The following is a 22891-nucleotide window of genomic DNA, read 5'->3' on the forward strand; positions in this document are numbered from 1 at the left end:
GTAGAATTTAGATAATGGTAGTGAAACATCATGATTACAGCGACTAATCAGAATACGATATAAAGGAACACGAAATGACACAATGCCCCTGTGACTCGGCTTTTTACAGTGTTCCTTCAAGATCAAGACTTCGTGTTTTGTAAATTAAATAATAAATGTACGCATAATTTATATGCAAAGGTGCTAGTGCACGAACTGCACGAAACGGTGTAGTCGTGTAGTGACTAATAGTAAAATTTAATGGTAACTACTAAAGTACAAACTAGTGACAGAACAGAAGTAACTACTAACAGTACTAACAGTACTAACTGAATAGTGAATAACTGATAATTCAGTTAAAAATTTAAACAACCACTGTCCACTGGGCAATGAGTAGGGAGTAGCTTGCAGCTGAGTTGCACCACAAAATATTTCGTGGTAGCACGGTTAGAAATATTGTGTCGGTGTAATATTATCTTGAATTGTGTTGTGGAGTAACCGGGTTTATAATATTCTTATCAGTAGGTTTGATTATAGATATAAAATAACCTCAAATAATAATTGTTTACCCAAGACCTCGGTTGTCAATTGTGCATCATTTAATATGGAATAATATGGACCATAGAGATTAGATATTAACAAATGACGGCTGACAATATTTGTAAACATTGTTCGTTTTCGTCGCGTACAACACTTAATACTTATTACTTATTAGTTATTACTTATTAGGCGTTGCCCTATAACGGCTATAACGAGACTGTATAATAATTAATTGCACAACATTTACGAACTATTTCGTATTGTAATTAACAGTACATTACATTCGATTAATCATCATAATTATTGTTGTTACGAGTGAGGTTTTAAGGTTTTGTCGTTCGAACTTCGAATTGTCATTTGTCGGGTGAACCGTACCATTGGAGAACAGTTCGGCGCCAAACCGTTTCGTCTATATTGCGCAGACTGCCTCCGCACCGCACCATAGGAACCAACGGGGCGACTCACCGAAATCAACCTACAACATTTATCGATCACCGGACGTCGCGTTTCTATTTTCACATTTGTGAAGTTCGTTGATAAAAGTGACCATTAAACGCACAATAATATAGGTGTATATTATTATTTTGTTTTTACTTTTTATCAGTCAAACGCCGTTGTTATTATAGTATTATAGTCAGTTTACTCACGGTCTGTGATTAAAGGGAATGCACACGCAATTGAAATTTAAAAACGGATGCTGTGTACTTCACCGACTCAAACATTTGCTTTATATTTTTATCATAAATTATCTGTTATTAACAAAATTGTAGGTGTAAATGGCATCATTTAATCAAAATTCTGATGAAAATAAACAGAATGGCAAGAGGAAATGGAATGAATCTCATTCAGACATTGAAAGAAATTGTAAAGACGATGAAGACGACCATTCAACTACTGGTAAATTAAATATTGTTAAATAACGATTTAGTTGTAAAAAGTTGATAATTTGTTATGAGAGTTTATAATAGATATTTAATCCGTTTTCTTAATTCTTCTAAAAAAAAAATTATTTAAATAGTTCATCAAGAGTAACTATACACAATTGTTTAAGTATTTAATATTTCATAAAAATTAAAACCAATAATACTTTGAATAAAATTAAAAAAAAAATGATCGAACAGCATTTAAGTGAGGATATTTTGAAATTTAAATTGTGAATATGATGTTATATACTTATAATTAAATAAATATGTATGTATATATTTTCTTTCCATAATGGATTTGCATGTGTTATGAATGAATCAATAGGGATTATTCTTATTTTTTATGAAAACTATTTTAAGTTTCTTTTGAATATAGTAGGTATATGTATAAGTTATGATAGGCTTGTAACTTATAAACATGTACATGTACCATTGTTATTTAAATAAAATATATCTATAAAATATAAGTTTATATGGTTACATATATTGTGTTAAATGGATTAAGAAAGATAAAACAATTTTTATTAATTAACTAATATTTGCTATGTATTGGTAAGTAATAATAATTTGTGTATAAATAGAACACAAGTTAATAATGCATGTATTTCTTGTACTTAAAGATATTTAATCACACTTATAATATTGTAGATTTGATATTTTGTTAACTAAATTTCAAATATATTGCTAGTATTACATTGACATACTTAAATTATCTAACAAGAATTTAAAATTAAAAAAGTGTATTGCATTTTATCTCCTTATAATATATATGAAAATTAAAAAAAAAGATACTAGAAAGTAATTTCCTAGTCAAATATTTGAATTCTAAATTAATTCTAAATGGAGCTTACTTTATTCTAAAGTAGGTTAGGCTTAGTTAAAATGTTATTTTTACTGTTTTTTTAACATTTTAATGCATTATTTATTTCTAAACAATTTTTAGATACTATTTATAATTTTACTGATATGGAATGGTGTTTAGTAATTTTTTTCATTAATATTAGGTACTTGTATATCAGCATTTGGTTTTAAATTAAAAATTTTTATATTTTCTTATTGATCATGAAATGTTAAAATAATTATTCATTCTAAATCTGAAATATCTTTTCTGAGTTATCTTAAATAATTGAAACTATGAATTACTAATATATTAAAATGTATAAAAAATGTTAACATTTTATTTCAATTTAATCATGTAATTAATGTTATTTTAATAATTTAAGTAAGGTAGTTTCATGTATATAAGCGTAGTATTTCCGAAGTATCTATATAATTATAATAGTTAAGAATTTTGCTATTTAGCCTATTTTAAATTATATATGATTTTTATTTTATGCTGTCATGACTTATTGTTTGTTTTTAAGAGTTTAACAGACATTTTATTCTTAATTCAAATTGATTGATGGTATGTGGTTGTTTTTATTTATTTATTATTTGATATAGCCTTATAGAAACTTTTTTGTTTTTATGAGTAGAAAATGTTGGAAAAATAGTAATTAGATTCCAATATGATTTTTCATTTTTAATACTATCAAACTTCAAATGTTATAACTTGAAAAATAAGTCCATCAGCTAAAATCTAATTGCACTATTGTTCTCAAAGTCAAATTTTAGATGGGTTTCAACAATTTTTCTGGGAATAAATTTCATTTATACAAAATTTCGTCAATTATTATGTTAACATTTAAATTTTTTTGATATTTTTGTTAATTATTTATATTATTTTAAGATTTAATTAAAGTAATTTTATTTTTATTAAATTTAAATGTTTTTATTTTATTTCATTTTTTATTGATAAATTATATTATTAGAATTATTTGCTTGCATGAAAATTTATAAATATAAAATAAAAAAAGGTAAATATTTTATTTAATCAAAATACAGATGTAAATAAAATATTTTAATTTAGTTTAATTATTTAAAATTAATTAATTCAATATTTTAAAATACATTTTTATTTCAATTATATGTCTTAGTAATCAACAAAAATTCATAAATAATATAAAAAAATGAGTTTTATAAATTCAAATACATTAAATAACAGAGTTTTCGAATAATGGACATATACATTATATGTCGAGGACAAAATTTTAAATTTTATGAAATACTTATAAATTTTGATTTAATTTTGTTCATTTAAATATAAATGAATAAATAAATTCAAATAAACAATTTTAGGTTCTAAGATTTTTATGTCACTATATCTTTTTATTACTATATAATATTTTATTATTTACTTGTGATATATTATGCAATCATAATATTTTCTTTAAATGTTTGCATCTATGAATATGCTTGTTAAACTGTTAAACTAATTGGACAAGAAAAAATTACAAACATTACTATTGCTCTATTATTTTTTCAATTATTTCACTAGTTTATACATTCTTCAGTTTTGTAAAATAAATTGCATACTTACAATAAAGTCGCAAATAATCAGTATTTAGAAACATAGAGATAAACAATTTATTTTTATTTAAATATTTTTGTCTATATTGTATCAAAACTGAGAGTTTATATTCATATTTCTACAATGTGGTTTGAAAAGTGAGTTTTTGATTAAATAATTGTAGCCTATTGGTAGTTAATTTACTAGTTAATATTAAAATACCTAAAAAATATTATTAAATACTTAAAATGTATTTAAAATATAGTTATAATATTTAACTAAAATACGTGTCAATAAAAATTTAAAAAATAAAATAAATAAAATGAAGCCCAGTATTTATATATTAAAAATTAATAAATGCCTAGTCAATAATTTAACTATTGATTATTTTTATATTCCATGTTTAATTAGATTTAAAAATACTGGACAATGATAAAATTAAAGCACAGTATAAAGTTAGGTTAGGTTATTTTAATATATATAATATATATATTTTTTAATCATTTTAATAATAAATAATTTGACTTAGGCATTTTATAAATGTTGGCATTCGTTTGAAATATTACTTTATCATAGGTTATAAAATTTATTATTATTATAGTATGCAGTTTTTACATATTATATGTATAATTTATATGTTACTGTAAATGTCTGAAATTAGTGAAAGTTGACATATTGATTTAACTTGTACTGTTTATCAATATTTACTAGTGAATGTTGACATTTACATAGCAATATTGGTGAATGTTAGTAATGTCAATTTTGTTTTATTAAAATATAATCTTAGGATAGCGGGAAAATTATTTTAATAATATATATTAGTTATTCTACCTATACAATATTATATATTGTACAAATTGATAATTTTGATGAAATATTTTATTTACTAACCTAACAGTCTTTATAATATTATATCTTGTTAAAGACCTTGTTCTGGCTTACTATATTGTCATTTAGAATGTTATTGTCATTCATTACAATTATTCATTGTATACTATTGATTTGCATAATAACTAAATATTTTTTCTGTACACTAGAAATCAGTTTTAAGTATGTGAAGAAAATTCAATATTAATCACTGATGTATTAAGCCACTATTACACATTTAGTAAAATAAAATAAACAAAGTTTAAATTAATGATATATATATATATATAATATTATTTAATAATTACAATTAATTAATTAAATTAAATATGTTGTATTTTATATATTATTTATAGTCTATACTATTTGTATTAATATTAACCGATTACCAAAACTATGTTGTGTATATTAACATTGACAAAAATCATCATGTAAATGTCCACATATTTTAATTATTCAACATTCACCAATTTAGGATGTGTTATTTGACTAATTACAGACATACACTTTAACATATACAATAATACTATGTATAATTTGTTAATTAAGTAATTTATAAAGTTAATATTTTAATCTAAACAATGAGGATTTATTAGGGCCTCATTATGATAGGAAGATGTGGTAATATAGGACCTTGTGGTAATATAGGGAATCCACATTTGTGAAACTAATCAAATTATAGAGACTTGGTGTTTATATATTTCTACGTTTTAATGATACATGGCGCCATGTTATAGAGAAATAACTGATTTGGATCTAAATTTATGATAAATAATTAAAATTATGTTCGTTTTAATTCATTTAAACTCTAGGTATATATATAATTTTAATTTTAAAAATAAGTATATTAAAATAATTGGTTTTACATTTTTATACTATTTTTTTTTAAATTTTACACATACATAAAGTGTTAAAATCTTATTATTATTCAACATTAATTAAATAATTTTCACAGTTAAACTAATTAAAAATGTAAAGCTTTTTATAAGTTTTAATTTTAATTCCATTATTTATTATCACTTAGGCTTAGTAATTATATTTTACTTGGCCATTAACAAAAGTTTTGGTGGTTCCATACAGAGATGGAGCAAGGTTACCAGGAACTCTGCAAAACTCAACCAACCATTCTTGTTGAAGATTTCGAGCCAATGAAGCCACTTGAAGAACAAGAATTAATGGAAGCATCTTTAACTACAGACCGTAAACAAGTTATTGTTGGTATATGTGCCATGAAAAAAAAAAGTTTTTCTAAACCAATGAAAGAAATTCTCAACAGGCTAGCTGAGTTTGAATATTTAAAAATGATAGTTTTTGAAGAAGAATTATTATTAAAACCTATTGAAGAATGGCCCATTTGTGATTGTTTGATATCTTTTCATTCTAAAGGATTTCCTCTTGAAAAAGCTATTAGATATGCTGAGCTTAGGAATCCATTGGTTATTAATCATTTGCCAACTCAGTTTGCTCTCCAAGATAGAAGGCAGGTATATTCAATTTTGGAATCTGAAGGAATTTTAATTCCTAGGTATGCAGTTTTAGATAGAGAGTCTCAGGATCCAAATTTACACGAACTAGTAGAGTCTGAAGACCATGTGGAAATTAATGGAGTTGTATTTAATAAACCATTTGTTGAAAAACCAGTTTCTGCTGAAGATCATAATATTTATATTTATTATCCTACTTCAGCAGGAGGTGGAAGTCAAAGACTTTTTCGTAAAATTGGTAGTCGGAGTAGTGTTTATTCTCCAGAATCTAGAGTTAGGAAAACGGGTTCTTTCATATATGAAGATTTTATGCCAACTGACGGAACTGATGTAAAAGTATATACTGTTGGCCCAGATTATGCTCATGCAGAAGCTCGTAAGTCACCTGCACTCGATGGTAAAGTTGAACGTGATTCTGAAGGTAAGGAGATACGATATCCTATTATCCTCAGTAATTCTGAAAAAATGATTTCTCGTAAAGTGTGTTTAGCATTTAAGCAAACTGTATGTGGTTTTGACCTACTACGAGCAAATGGTAAATCTTTTGTTTGTGATGTGAATGGATTTAGTTTTGTTAAAAATTCAAATAAATACTATGACGATTGTGCCAAAATATTAGGAAACATGATACTTAGAGAATTGGCACCTACGCTTCATATACCTTGGTCAGTTCCTTTTCAATTAGACGATCCTCCAATTGTTCCTACAACTGTTGGGAAAATGATGGAATTACGGTGTGTTGTAGCTGTTATAAGACATGGAGATCGTACTCCTAAACAAAAAATGAAAGTTGAAGTTAGACATTCCAAATTTTTTGATGTGTTTGAAAGATATGGGGGTAAAATGAAAGGAGAAGTTAAGTTAAAACATCCTAAGCAACTTCAAGAAGTTTTAGATATCGCCAGAGCATTATTAGATGAAATTGAGCATCATGAAGCTGATCAAGAGCTTGAAGAAAAAAAAAGAAAACTTGAACAATTAAAAAGTGTCTTAGAAATGTATGGTCATTTTTCAGGAATTAATCGTAAAGTTCAAATGAAATATCAACCTCACGGAAGACCAAGAAAAGAACACAGTGTAAATTTTAAACAAGATCCATCACTTGTTTTAATACTTAAATGGGGAGGTGAATTAACCCCTGCTGGGAGAGTTCAAGCTGAAAAGTTAGGACAAATTTTTAGATGTATGTATCCTGGTGGCCAGGGTCGAAATTCAGATACTCAAGGACTGGGGCTTCTTAGATTACATTCCACGTTTCGCCATGATTTAAAAATTTATGCAAGTGATGAAGGTAGAGTACAAATGACAGCTGCTGCATTTGCAAAAGGATTATTGGCTCTTGAAGGAGAATTAACTCCAATTCTCGTACAAATGGTTAAAAGTGCCAATACTAATGGTTTATTAGATAATGATCGTGATTCCAGTGAACAACAAAATATGACAAAAGAACAATTACACAAATTAATGCAGAATGACCATATATTTACTCCTGAAGATCGAGCAATGATAAATCCATGTAGAGCTATTAGTATAGATGAAGCGTTAGATTATGTGAAAAATCCTGTTCAATGTTGTGAAATAGTACAAGAACTAATACAGAAATTGGTTGCTGTTGTAGAGTCTAAAAAAGATGATCCCAAAAAAGCAGATACTGTATTATACCATGGTGAAACCTGGGAACTTATGGGACAACGATGGTCAAAAATTGAAAAAGATTTTTATACTAAAAATAAAAAATTTGATATATCTAAGATTCCTGATATATATGATTGTATTAAATATGATTTACAGCACAATCAACGAACTTTACAATTTGAAGAAGCCGAAGAATTATATACTTATGCTAAATATTTGGCTGATATAGTTATTCCACAAGAGTACGGGTTAGATGTAGATGAAAAGGTTACTATAAGTCAAGGGATTTGCACACCTTTATTAAGAAAACTTAAATCTGATTTGCAACGAAATGTTGAAGAGCCATGTGAAGAAGCAGATGAAACTGTTAATCGTTTAAATCCTACATATTCTTATGGTGTATTAAGTCCTAGAAGACATGTAAGATCTCGTTTATATTTTACTAGTGAAAGCCATATTCATTCACTTTTATCGATTTTGAGATTTGGTGGCTTATTAGATGTGAATAACGATGAGCAATGGGGCCGAGCTATGGAATATGTTAGTATTGTTTCAGAACTCAATTATATGACACAAATAGTTATTATGTTGTATGAAGATCCCACTAAAGATGTAAAATCCGATGAAAGATTCCATGTAGAACTACATTTCAGTCCTGGTGTTAATTGTTGTGTTAGAAAAAATTTACCGCCAGGTCCTGGTTTTCGACCACAAACAGGTAGTAATTTCAAAACAAAACAGAAAGATTATGAAGAAGACGATTCATTAGATGAAGATGAAGGGCATAGTAGATTTTCTGTGACAGAGCCGCAAATTGAAGAAGATCATAGTCGTTTTTCAATTACTGAAGATGATAAAAAAGAATCATCTGAACCGCCCATATTTTCTGAGGATGATACTTGTGATGGGCCACTGAAGTTCAAATTTTGTCAGCCACAAAATGCCACTGCCAAGAGACATTGTTATTTTTCACATTTATTTTCTGCATCTCCACCAACTAGTAGTTTATTTAGTACTGCTGTAATTAGTGGCTCATCTAGTACTTCAGATTTACATGATTTAATGACTGGTCCTTCTAGCTATGCTGGTTCTATAATTGGTTGTGATGGAGTTCCACCTATAAGACCTTTAGAAACATTACACAACTCATTGTCATTAAATCAAGTTATAACCTTTTTTGATAAGGTCATTAATAATCAAGAGCCAAGTTCACCAGAAATTTGGCCATAATGTGTTGTCAATTTAATTAATTTGATTATTAATGCCAATATTAAATTGTATTATTTAATTGGATTTTAATTGGTCTATTAAATCTATTAATTTATGATATATCTAAATTATTAGAATTTAATATTCTTAATGCTTGAACAAAGTATTAACTAAACTTTATGATAGTATTTATAATTTTTAACAGAATGTTATTTTATCAATTAAGTGTTTGAAAAATGATAGATGTCTTACAATAGGTAATATTATATAATTTATAAATCAATATTTATATAGCTATAATATTATAATAATATACATCAACGGTTCTCAATTTTTTTTTTTATTTAAGCCTTATAAAAGTCTAAAGTAAGTTTTTAATTATTTAAATAATTACCATGAGTAAATTTTATATTCATTTTTTTCATTCAATAGTAATATAATATTATGTATTAGTTTTATCATTAATTGAAGTTAAAAAACATTTTCTTAAGATTCCTAAAAGATAAAAACTTATTTTAATAAGAAGTGTAAAACTGATATATTTTGTTTAAATAATTAAGCAGGTTTGAATTAACCTTAGAAGAAAACCGCATCTTCAATAAAATATGTTTGAGAACCACTGTAGCAAAGAATAGAATATATATTTGTGATTTTGATGTTTACAATTTTAAAGTCTAAGTTAGTATAATGTTAATTAATGTAAGTACCTGAATTTGTGAATATTTTATGTTGTTGAATATTTTTGTGGACCAAAAATACATGTTTAATTTATTTACTAAACTACTACTATTTTTATTGTTTTTGTCTGATTGTTATAAGACTTCATAAATGCTGGTAAAACCCTCCCATCTTAAATCTATACAATACTTTTTAGTAGCAGTTATTATTCAAAAATTATTATATCCCAAAACAAAAAAGTTTTAACTATCAGGCGTATTGATACAGGGGTAAATTGTTTCAAGCTGGCCTTTTCAATTTAGTATTCAGAAATACTAATTCACTATTTATGTATTATACTCTATTTAAATGTTGATAAATTGGTTCTTTATTAATTTCTCCTTAATTTTAAAACAGTTCTAATAAACTATGTTGTCAAGTTGAAATCATGATCATCTTTTTATACATGTTAATCATCTTTAAATTAATGATAATAAAAATTAGATGTATGTATTTACAACTAAAATATAAAATTCCGGCAGTTATATTCGTAGGTCAAATCTATTTTGAAATTAGTATTGTTAAATATTTTTATTAATTCAATACTTAATGCAACAGTAAGGAATTATTTTGAAATGAATAGGGAGATTTTGATAATTGTTCCTGTGGTTAAATTGTTTACACTTATATTGCGTTTGTCGAGAGAATGTGATTGCTTATACATTCATCAACTGGAGCTGAGAAATAGGGATTTGGGTGATTGCACCATAGTATAAGACGTTTTGGTTTGTGCATAATCACGTTTTCTCCGTGAAAAGAGTATATTATATAATTAATAAGTATAATGTATCTTAAAAATAATTAGTATTTTGAAATAACAGAAAAATTAGGCATTATTAATTGTTTAATGATAATTATTTTTAAATTAAGTACATAATTAAAGTTATTGAAAGCTATATTTTTTATTTAAAGAATAAATAAAATTGATAAACAATTATTAATTATAAAATTAATTGGGCTTTTGTTACTATTATGAAATATTATTTCTCGAACAAACATTTTGTGGTTTACAAAAACTCGCAACAAGAGATTAGTGAAAAGGTGGGAAAATTGTTATGTATGGTGATCCCTGAGAATTTGTTTTTTATTTTTATTAAAGCGCAAAAAACGACATTGTAAACATTAAGTAATATTATATTTATTTATATATATATATATATATGTTTATTTTCTACATTTTTCTTTAATCCATAGCCCAGGTGTACGAATACTTGAAAGGAAAAACGTGACGGCGGAATAATCTTCCCTGTCGTCATTAATTTATACATAACTAATTCTGTTTAACATTATTTTTCGGTATTAGACTTAAATTACTTAAACTGTTAATGCACATCAAGGCACGCAATGGTTTAAAATGGTTTATTTTGCGTTTCTATACGACAATTCATTACAACACTGTTACCGGAAACTCAAGTCCGAATTATGATATGTTATTGAATAGTATCGTTAAACCGACTTGCTAATTAATAAAAGTTAATCTCGTCTAATTTTTTGATTAAAATAATACTCCTGTTTTTAGACCGTTTTAATATTTTAGCTAAGAAGTTAATATCCGATTTAAAATACTTAAAAGTCAACAAATATGTTTGTTTAATATATATATATATATTTATCATGTCCAGATTGCTAGTCAGATGATAAATATAATTAATTTTTTTGTATAAATAACGTCATATCTCCTGCCACATGTTTGTGCACTAGGACTAGTCGATAAATGCGTATTATGCATTTAAATATGTATTTATAATAACAAATAGTAAAATAACAAAAAATTAGCTTTGATCATGGTTTTTATTAAATTTTTAGTTTTATATTTAGATCAGCTGTATATTCCAACTTCGCTCAGAAAAAAATGAACATAAAAAATACAGTGGTATCTTGGTTTTAGTGCATCTCATTTCAGGGGCGAATAGGCATCGGCGTACCTATAGCTTTGTAAACTAATTCGATCGAGATGGGCAATCTGCCCGTATTAAATTTTGTGCTTGGTATACTTTTGAATTTGGTTCAAATTAAACTCTCTAAATTTCCCTGATATCTCTAAAAACGATCTCTAAAGCTTTCATTACAAACAAAAGGACGTTGTATTTTGTTGTACATTTGAATAAAAGACAATAAATTAAATATTATTTTAATTTATTAAACAAAATATACCATAGCAACGCATAGTCGGTTAGTATATTCTGTTTTATTTTCATTTTACTTTTTTGATTAATTGCAACCATATACCATCAACAAATTATTCAATTTTTATGAGCAAATACGAAATTTATGTGTAAACTACCCATACTTACTTTTAGGGGTTGAAAGAATAATCTTAAAACACTATCTTAATTTCAAAAATCCAATGATATTACTTGCTGCATATAAATTTGTCAATAAGAGATTAGCCTGTTTAAACAGACGTACATATTCTTTGGTTTTATAATATTAAAAAGTTTTATAGATTGTTTATTTTGTTTGTTTACTAAAATATTTTTCTATCCTATTTACTTTATATGTTCGATGTTTAAAAATTTAAAATCTTGAAAATAGTAAGAAAAAAAAACAACCAAAATTTAAAGTGATCAAATACAGTATATAATTTGTTTACTTTCGCATTAATAATAATATATTTTAGTTGTATTTGGACTTAATCTATATTTTATTAAATTTTTCTTACAATAAATATAATAATTATTACTTAAGTAACCAAAGTTTAACAGTTTATAAAATTCCAATTGCTCGGCTAACAATAAATTACCCAAATTTAAATGCATTTTTAGTTACTATATAATATGTAATAGAGGTATATTACGTGCTAAATTCCTTTTATAACCATTGACTAGTAACTTTATCAAGCCATTGCTTTTACTTACAATATATTTTTATCAGTATAAATACCTAATAAATTATAAAAAATTGTCAATGCATTCCGAATTTTATAAATGTTATACTATTTGTCGTAATATCAAGTGTATAACCATAAGGTTATTTAAAATAATAATGAAGTATAAAATATAATGATTAACAAAAAAAGTGAATAGTTATTAGTTATAATAATTCTTTAAAAATTTATGGTTTTTTTGTAGTTTCGAAGTAACCTTTTATCAGAAACATACATTATGTTTCTTGATGTGATGATTATTTAACGATTTTGTAATAAATTTGTTACTAAATGAGTGAGTATGTTATTTACTCATTTAATCCAAGTTCCGTTTAATCGTATTCAAAACACTATAGGTCCAATTTGTTACGAGAAACCACCCTCAAAATTGAAGAATGTAACATATTTTATATTTTATACTGTTACCGATGCATTCATCGTTTCCCTCGGGATTTAAAATGTAATATTGATGTTAATATCAATTGGTTTGTACTACAAAAACTTAAAATCATATAATATCATAAAAATAATTATCATGTAAATTAAAAAATATAATTTTTATAGGCCACTCTTGTCTAACCACTTCTGCCAGTAGATACGTGATACTTGTAATGAAATATTTACAATAGGTAGACTATAGAGCTGATTGTGATCAACCATACTCAAGTGTGCTCACAAAATCCTTAATAATCCCCATTCACTTCACCTAAGCATCTGCGTATTTTTTCATTCAATAAATCTAAACCACAAATTGAATATCCTTCCAAACACGTTATCGTAATACGTGTGAACATTAATATTTATTTTTAGTGTTCGAGCTAATGTAGATTAGACTCTTAACGGTTGTCATTCAAGCCTTTTACTAAGCATATAAATGTAGAAAAAAAACGTGCAACGTCAATGTAATTTTATGGGGCTCATAGAACATAATAATGTGTATGCACTGTGGCTATTCTGATTTGCCACCGAACACGGACGGAGCACCTATGTCAATCATTTTTAAATCGTTTAGCATTATTGTGTGCATTTAACGACCCGTTTGAGGAAACCCCGGAACGAAATACAATCGCGTCGTTTATTCTGTTGTAGACAAATGGATGAAAAAAGTGCACCGGCTCTGTCCGTACTTGGACACGATCAACCGACAGGTGTTGGACTTTGATTTCGAGAAATTGTGTTCCGTATCGCTATCGCGGATCAACGTCTACGCTTGTCTGGTCTGCGGTAAATATTTTCAAGGTAAAGTATATAATATTGACGTATGATATTATTATTTTCCGTACGAAACGAATAACGTGGCGTACACCAATGCGTGTTCGTATTTTTCGTGGACTCGTTCCAATCGACGACGACAACGATATGCCGCGGTTGTTTATCGTCGTGTCTTGTTTACGTTCGGTTTTCATTGCAGGTCGCGGCACCAACACTCACGCCTACACTCACAGCGTCGCCGAGAGCCACCACGTCTTTTTGAATCTGCAAACCCTGAAGTTCTACTGTCTACCCGACAACTACGAAATAGTCGGTTAGTATAATATTAAAACGTTAGCATTTTTTTTCAGGGTCGGGTTTATGCATTTATATTATATTATTAGAGTTGGAGCCAAGCGAATGTGAGGTCGGCGACTCCGCCTCCGACCGCTGCCGGCCAATTGAAACCCGACATTTTATGTAATGATCGTACTGAGTAGCGAGTGCGCGTGAGTTTCAAATACACATTTAATAAAAATGATTTTTTACTTATTCAATATAAACATAACAGTTTTTTTTTTTTTTTTAATGTGACGAAAAAGTGCCACAAAAACGAGGACAGATTACTATTTGTTTTCATAGATCCCGCCAACAGCTGTTGGCTATCTCGTGTTGGCGGACTCACTAACCGCACACGCGTTTGATCGTTATTAGTTATTACTGTATAATATACCTTCACTGATGAAAATACGTTTGAACATGTATTTTTTGCTGTGTAAAAAAAAGATGTAACAGAAATGTGTCGTATCCACCTAAAATGATGCATTTTTTTTTTTTGTAAGACACTTAAAAATACTTAACACATTAAAATGGAAATCGAATGTTACATTACTTATTCTTATATAGATGTGAAAACGATGGTTGGCGAGTATTACCAGATACGTGTGTCTCCACTCACTTGAAATTTAGAAATAAAATTTACTCTTAAGTTTTTTCGCTGGTTTGCACTTTTTATGCTCCGATTTTTGCTCTATTCCTTTCTGAAATATTCGAATTTGAAAATGATAGACATGAAGCCAGTATTATCTAGGTATTACTTTTTTGACACTCACATTATTTGACCACTTTACTGAGTTCATTTTTGCCAATATGTTAGTTTTTATTATAAAAATTAATTTTATATTACAATATACTTTCAATAGTGTGATATTAATCAATGGTATTTGATATCAATAATTGTAAAAAAAACTTAAAAAATATTTTAAAAGGTTGAATTTGTAAAAATAATCGAAAAATCCTAAACAAAAATATCATTAAAATAATCAGAAATCTTTAAGATATATTTTTACTAATGGTGTTACACTTTAAAACATCTGAAAAAAACATGATACTGTATTAAAATCCCAGTCACAGTTATTAATAATATTATACATTATTAAACCTACCTATTATTATGTATTGTATTATGTATGTTATTGGTGCGACTATGAAGTATTTGTATTTATACTGATTAGAATTCGGATGTTTAAATATTTTTGGTCATTTTATTTACTTAGCCAGCTTAAATTTTTCAAATCTTAAACGTCTCACCGAGTCAATGCGGCATACCTACTGATGTGTCAAAAAATTGTTAATGTGAGAGAACGTTGTTTTACATTGTAAATTGCAGTAGGTGAATGTGACACGACTCTATTAAGAAATTTTCTTAATAAAATACGCCATTGCAGCAGTTATTTTTTTTTACATTAAAATATATAATAATATATAAATTGCATTTATCTTATTGTTCCGATGTATCATAGCTACGAACTTTGTGGCTAAGTGCACGAGTGCAATGTGTATTGAACCAATAATGTTTTTATTTCTAATTTTAATGATATTAGTTTTTTTTTTTAAAGAACTGACGTATTAAAGTTTATTTTTATTTCTAAAATTTACTGATTAAGAGAAAGTTAAAGAATCATACAATTCACATGAAACTGTAACATTATCACGAAAAAAGTATAATGAGAATAATAGTAAAAATTGTATTAATACAAATTGCATAAATCAAAATTTTAACTCGTTCTCAATTTTTAACTTACAAGATAAAAATAATTTTAAAGTTGCATAAAATATTGTATTACTTACAAACTCAAAAAAGAGGTGGGGTATACAATTTAAAATAAATATTGTTTTGCTAAGCATAGTTAGAAATTAAAATGTTTAAAAATAAATAAGTGTAATACGAAGTCTTTTATGTAGTAAAAAAAAATCTAATATATTTATTTAAAGTCATCCGGTCGAAATATTCAGCAGTACCTCAAACCATGATCAGATCACTGCACATATAATAATTATGCAAACCTGTACACTTAGATTCCTCGCTGGATGACATCAAGTACGTGCTGAACCCGACTTTCTCGCCAGAGCACGTCAGTCTGCTGGACACGTGCGACAAACGATCGCGGGCAATTGATGGCACGCTGTACCTACCTGGCATTGTGGGCCTAAACAACATTAAGGCCAATGACTATTGTAACGTCATCTTGCAGGCTTTGTCCAATGTCACCCCGCTCCGTGACTACTTTTTGGATGAGGTAAACTACGCCAAGGTGAAACGACCACCCGGCGACAGTATATTCCTGCTGGTCCAGCGGTTTGGCGAGCTCATGCGAAAGCTATGGAATCCGCGAAACTTCAAGGCTCACGTTTCGCCACATGAAATGTTACAGGCAGTTGTCTTGTGGAGTGGCAAGAAATTTCAGTTCACCGAGCAGGGTAAGTGAAAACCGTAGTTATAAATTTTACTGCATTGCACGGTCATGTTGCTTTACTATTGTAATGTAATCGTTATTATAATTTGTTTTCGCGTACCTTAGACATCAGAGATAGGGGCGGAAAACTCGAAGAGCTTTTGCGGCTTATTGAAATATTTTAAAACAATAGAATTTATTAATTTCCACTGACTGTTTGAATAATTGCGAAGGTTTTAGTTAGCTGATGAATAGAGAATGAGAGTACGTTCTAAGTGAAATTGTTGGTCTTATTTTGAGTTTTTTTCATTTTCTCCGAAAACAATATTTTACTTATAGGTACAACCTATACTCATTCCATTAAAAATATTAATTTGGTTACGCAAGTACAAAAATAAAATACAAGAGAAGCTCTGTCCTTCTGTTTACCTTTCTAATTCGAGCTCTATGGAAGTGAGGTGAGATACAAAATTGTTTTACTGCTTAGTATCTATCTACATAATTATTATTATATGTCTAGTATACGTATAATACGTATACATATATTATATGCTTATATTAGTTTGTGCAGGGCGTTGTCTTTTTCATAACATTAATTCCACAATATTACGGCTTATATTTCATTAAACTTTTTTTTTTGGTTCTATATGAGATCCAGTAACCCCTGGACACATCCTCTCCCTATAAACACGCTATTGATTCTATGTAAATAATATTAAATCGCCGTTACAACCGGGAAAATAGTAATAACGGCAGAAATAGCGTGCTCGCCCTTTAAAAATGGAACATTCACTAATGGAGTGTTTTGTGTGTGTGTGTGCACGTGATAAACGATTAAACTATGTGTTTATAGGCGATCCGATTGACTTTTTGTCGTGGTTTTTGAACTCTTTGCACAGAGCGCTGAATGGGAAGAAGAGCCGCAACTCCAGTATCGTGTACAAGACGTTCATGGGCAGTATGCGCGTGAAGACTCGTAAGATTCCACCCGTGGAATTGGACGAAAAACAAAGGTACAGTCTGCTGTGCACGGATGAATACGCTGAGCATGTGTCTGAATCACCGTTTCTCTATTTGACTTGTGATTTACCACCTCCGCCGTTATTCAAAGACGAAGTCATGGAGAATATCATACCGCAAGTATGTAATAATAATATATGCGACCAAGGGTCGACGACATCGAATTTTGCGCGTGTTGGTTTGTGTATGTGATAACCGTTCGAACTGTGTGGTTATAGGTGAGTTTGTATTCTCTGCTGACCAAGTTCAACAACGAAACGGAAAAAGAATACAAGACTTACAAGGAAAACTTCATGAAACGTTTCGAGATCACTCAGCTCCCGCCGTATCTGATTCTATATATAAAGGTTCGTGCTACTGTATTGTCTGTATGCAATTGTCGTTGGTCGGGCTTGCATCGCAGTTTAATAACCTGTTAGTAATCATCATTTATTTCATACTATGCGTTAATTCGATTATTTTGCTCGCTTGTTTCAGCGGTTTACAAAGAACACATTTTTCGTTGAAAAGAATCCTACTATCGTTAACTTCCCAGTAAAGTGAGTACATAGAAGACATATAGTTTGCGTTAAACCACACATATTTAATACAGTACTAGATAGCCGGATTTGGCTTTTATGTTGAAATTGGTAAAATAACTGAACATTCTAATCATAGTAGTTTGTTACTTTTTAATTCATAATTTGTTTGTTGAAATTTGATAAAATAATAATCAAAATAAATAACTAAAATGGATTTTATAGATTGCTTTTCAGTTTTTACTTTTTATTAACAAATTGGAAGTATGGATATTTTTGATAAAAAAAAGTAAAATCGGTTTCGAGTTGTATTATATATGTGTGTGCAAAACCAAAGTGTGTTTGTATATACTGCATTATTAACTTTAGAGCTAAGAAAGTTGAATAAGTTGCATATTTTATTTTCCTATCATACATTCTAGATTTATAATATACAGATTAGATATTTTTGATAGGTATGATATTTTGGTTAAAACGAAGGAGTGGCCTTAACAGACGGAAGGTCTGGCATTTTGTTTTTTATGTCTTTAAAATGAAGAGATCAGGTTAAACGCCTGTCACGTGTAAGGTTGAGGTATTGAACTTCCGTTGAAAGAGGAATGATGATGTTGATTGATAAAGTGGGAAGTTATGAGGTATAAATAAGAAAATGAAAAAAGAGGACTTGGATTCGTTAATTTTTATTTTCCAGTTGGTAAACCATTGTGAGAGAAGATCCAGGTGAGTTTGTAGTTAGAGAGATTCAATGGTATAATCAGAAAATGCTGATAATGAGACAATATCGTAAGCATATTTTTTGATATGATTATGTAACCTATAACTTTTTAATAGGATGTTAACATTTTTTTTGTTTTAAATTTTAAATAATTTTGTATATTCAATAACTTGTTTTGCTTATTTTAGATTTTTATGTATACATTTTTTCAATATTAACTTCCACAACTACTAAGCTCTAGTGATGGCCGTTGCTAATATTTATAATTTTCCGTTTTAAGGAACGTAGACTTTGGTGACATACTCACACCCGAGGTGAAAGCTGCTCACAAAAATACTTCCTATGACTTGATCGCCAACATCGTTCATGACGGGGAACCAAATAAAGGCACGTATCGCGTGCACGTGCTGAAACAAGGTAATAGCAAGTGGTACGAGATGCAAGATCTGCATGTTAGCGACATACTCCCGCAGATGATCACTCTGACTGAAGCATATATACAGGTAACAATAATAATTAATAATAACAATGACGATAATTAGTAATAGTTATAAGTAACGTTAATGAAAAATTTTATTATCAAAGACTGTTTTTATTACACTTTACCTCTGCGCCAATGCCAACAAAAAAATACCATAAATTACAAGTTTTATAAAAGTTCGATTGTTAATTCGAAAATAATAAAAATAAATTACAATTCAATCAATTAAATAATTTTTCATAAATAGTTATTATTTCAAGATGGTTATTTAGAAATCATAAATTAAAATTATAACTTAAAATTTAAATAGTTTTGTGTACTCAAAACATTTTAAAAATAGAAATCGTTAGTTAAATATTTTGGCGATGTGTAAAATTAACATGTAAATAAAACCGCTATTTAATCTCGGCTCGTCTTACCTACTATATATTGATGAATGATGGGCGTAATTGTATTAAAATATGTCACTGATTAATAACAAAATTCAAAAAATTAATTAATTCAAAAATAGTTAGTGTGATATGGTATTAGAAAAATAATTTCAAATTTTAAAATAACTTTCAAGAATTAAACAGTAAAAGATAATATAAGTGCCAAAGAAGAATTTATGTATTATTAGCAGCTATGGCCTATAAGTATTCTGAATATACAAACAACAACGTTTCAACGCATCTTTAAGCATTTAAAAATTCCGAAAAATAAATGATCTATAAGATCATGATATGTTTATATCCATGTGTATAGATGCGTGTATAACTGATGTTTGGAAGTTATAGAATTTTTTTTTTTTTTTATTATAACAATCCGCGGCTGCTGTGGCCATTGGACGTAGCAATATATACATGGATTTGTATTTACTCTTATAAATTATTACATTGTACAAGATAAAGTGAACAGAAGAAGAGCGTTAAACTTATCATTTTGAATTATAAATTAAATGACAAAATATAAATATTGTATGTTATATACATTATACATATAAGGTTTGATTGTTATATTTGGTCGATGAGGTGTGTTGCCGATAGGAATTGAATGGTTTTGTTGATGTTCGCTGGATCAGGACCTAATGTTTCTAGTTTCTACGAGGTGGTCGGGTATTTGAAGTTTTCTTTTCTCTATTTATAGAATTTAAAACCGTTAAAATATGCACATACAATTTAATATAAATCTAATATATTATAAATATTTTTAATTTAAACTGTTAATTTATTAGTTATGTAATATTATACACGATTTTTTATCATAATTAAACATATTTGATATTAATTAAAGTCTAAATGTAATAAAAAACTAGTTGCATCAAAAAAAAATGTGTCATGTCGTCAGGTCATAATAAAAACATAGTATTGTTAAAGAGTTTTGTTTTAGTGAACAAATTAACTTTTAGCTAGTTTTCACAATTTTTTTTCTACAAAATGTTCATTTTATGCGCAGAATAGATTTCTAGCTTGGTCGTCACTCATCTGTTGTTGTACATCAATAGAGATATTATGTACAAACATATGCAACTCTGAGTCATATATACATATGTGTAACTTATATATTATTAATATATATTAAAATATGCTTATAATAGAGCTTATTGTCGTTTTTGTGAACATTTGGTTGTTGGCATTTGGCATCAATATTCTTAATTATAGAAGTAAACGTTGAGTTTTTTTTTGATAATATGAATACCTATATTATAGAAAGTAGATTCCGAGTATTAGCATAACTATTAAGAGAGAGGGAGTTTTTGTGGTTTAAACCATTTCAGAATCATTTGAAACCCCCTCACAATTTTTGGGTAAACGGTTCTAATATCATTGACTTTATTTAAAAAAATATCAATTACGTTTAGTATAAATAATAAACGAATACAAAATATTTACACAGTGTTTCATTAAGTTATTATCAAATCCTAATTTAAATATTTGAAAATCTAAATTATTTTATCTAATAAAAATATTAATATAATGTAAGGGTTGGCTGGCACTCACGGAAATACTTGGAAGAAATTTTCTCGTTATTATAAATGTTAATGTATCTTGATTTACATTTTTTTTACAAAAGTATATCTTAAGTATTTTATATATTATAATAAATTCAAAATTTATTTTAAAATCTTATCATAATACATGGTTATGATTGTTATGAACAATGTTCATTATGAGGTATATTCAATTTTTTGTATGCATTTTATCGTGCTGAAATTAGTCGTTTGGTAAATTGGTCGTTTTCAAATTAATATGTGTATTATATAAAAATTTTATGCTCCGGTAAAATATTGGAACATTTTTAGACGGTTTAGCCTGTCAGTTTAAATTTGTACACGCTATTATTCAACTTATTATCACAAAACATATAATAATGATTATTGTCCATTTATATAACATTTTTAAACCAATATTCATGTTTTTTCGACGAAAACGTACTTTGACCAATTTATCAAACGACCAACTTTATACGATCAATTGATGTAAACTCATTCATTATGAAGTATACCTACAGTTTATATTTTTACTGTTTTTAGGTATATTTTAAGTAATATTTTTAGTTTATAATCGTATTTCTATTATAATAATATAATATAATATAAAATGTTTTTAAAAAATATTTATTAATTCTCGTGTTTAATATTTTTAGATTTACAAGCTCAGAACTGATAATTAGCTGTATGTACAATTTGTATTGAAGATATTTTTAATAATAATTATTTTATTTTATTGTTTTTATTTATCATCTAAAAAATGGGTAAGTCAAACAACATTTGATTTTAGTATTCATGTAATACAAGTTTTAATTTTTGTCAATTTTTTTTTTTTTGTTTGTTCAAACATGAAAACATACATAACTTAAGTCATTTATATTTTAATAGAACTAGAAGAATAAATTATATATTAAAACAAATAGATCATCAATCATCAATACCTAAGTTCCATAATATGTTTGTTTTGAATGTTATGTGTAATATTAAAATTATAATTTAATAAAAGTTCTCAAGTCGATCATTTGTTTGATTTATTCTAGAAATCTATTCCGTATCTATTTACGTATGAAATATATTTTGTTTAAAATTATTTACTATTTTTAATAGAAGAAATACACTGAATTATATTGTTGTATAAAATAAGTACAAAAAAATCATACATCCCGTTATACTTTGAAACTGTAATTACCGTGATCTTTAATACTATAAAATATATTGATTATAATACGGTATGTTTGAATATTTATTTATAACTGACGGGCATCGAAGAAATAGATTTAAATTTGTGTAAGTATCTATATAAAACGGGCGAAGGGAAATACAAATGGTTTATTAATATAGTCTTGATCAGCTGTATACCTAATTATAAGGTTTGATTACATTGAGTACGAGTGTACAACAAATGATTTCATATAATGTAAAAACAACTGTAGAAAAATTTCGTAAAAATTAAGAATATTTATGTATAATATACTTGAGTTTAAAATATTACGATAGTAAAAACAAATTCTTTTAACTTATAACAATTTAAAGATTGTTAATTAGGTATACGAAAGTAATCAGTATGTATCAACAGTAGATTTTGATTTAATAATTAAACCAAAAAAGAAAAAAATGCATAAAATATATTCACATTTTAATTATATTATTGTG

The 22891-nt window shown here is 27.4% G+C and overlaps 1 protein-coding gene across 2 annotated transcripts; it reads left to right on the forward strand.

The window, feature by feature from the left end:
• The first annotated feature begins 568 nt into the window (after positions 1–568).
• On the forward strand, positions 569–22231 carry LOC112592425 (U4/U6.U5 tri-snRNP-associated protein 2-like). 2 transcript variants are annotated; one of them, XM_025336467.1, is made up of 10 exons: positions 614–1088; positions 1290–1416; positions 13699–13848; positions 14021–14134; positions 16159–16560; positions 17389–17675; positions 17774–17902; positions 18033–18094; positions 19069–19291; positions 21895–22231. In XM_025336467.1, exons 2-10 carry the CDS (start codon positions 1296–1298, stop codon positions 21919–21921), a joined length of 1515 nt encoding a protein of 504 aa, XP_025192252.1. In that variant the 5' UTR covers positions 614–1088; positions 1290–1295; the 3' UTR covers positions 21922–22231. The 2 variants fall into 2 exon arrangements, with proteins under 2 accessions (XP_025192251.1, XP_025192252.1); XM_025336466.1 differs by lacking the exons at positions 13699–13848; positions 14021–14134; positions 16159–16560; ... (3 more) ...; positions 19069–19291; positions 21895–22231 and adding an exon at positions 5779–9274 and having other exon boundaries at positions 569–1088.
• The last annotated feature ends 660 nt before the right edge of the window (positions 22232–22891 follow it).

Source organism: Melanaphis sacchari, unplaced genomic scaffold (assembly GCF_002803265.2).
Source record: "Melanaphis sacchari strain LSU unplaced genomic scaffold, SCAv2.0 Contig174_pilon_pilon, whole genome shotgun sequence".
Lineage (NCBI taxonomy): Eukaryota > Metazoa > Arthropoda > Insecta > Hemiptera > Aphididae > Melanaphis > Melanaphis sacchari.

What these genes read in the sequence shown, in the direction of transcription:
- LOC112592425 (XM_025336466.1), top strand. Translation starts at nt 1,296, where the DNA reads ATGGCATCATTTAATCAAAATTCTGATGAAAATAAACAGAATGGCAAG. An exon ending in AGACGACCATTCAACTACTG is followed by an intron (nt 1,417 to 5,778) that starts GTAAATTAAATA and finishes GGTTCCATACAG; the next exon opens with AGATGGAGCAAGGTTACCAG.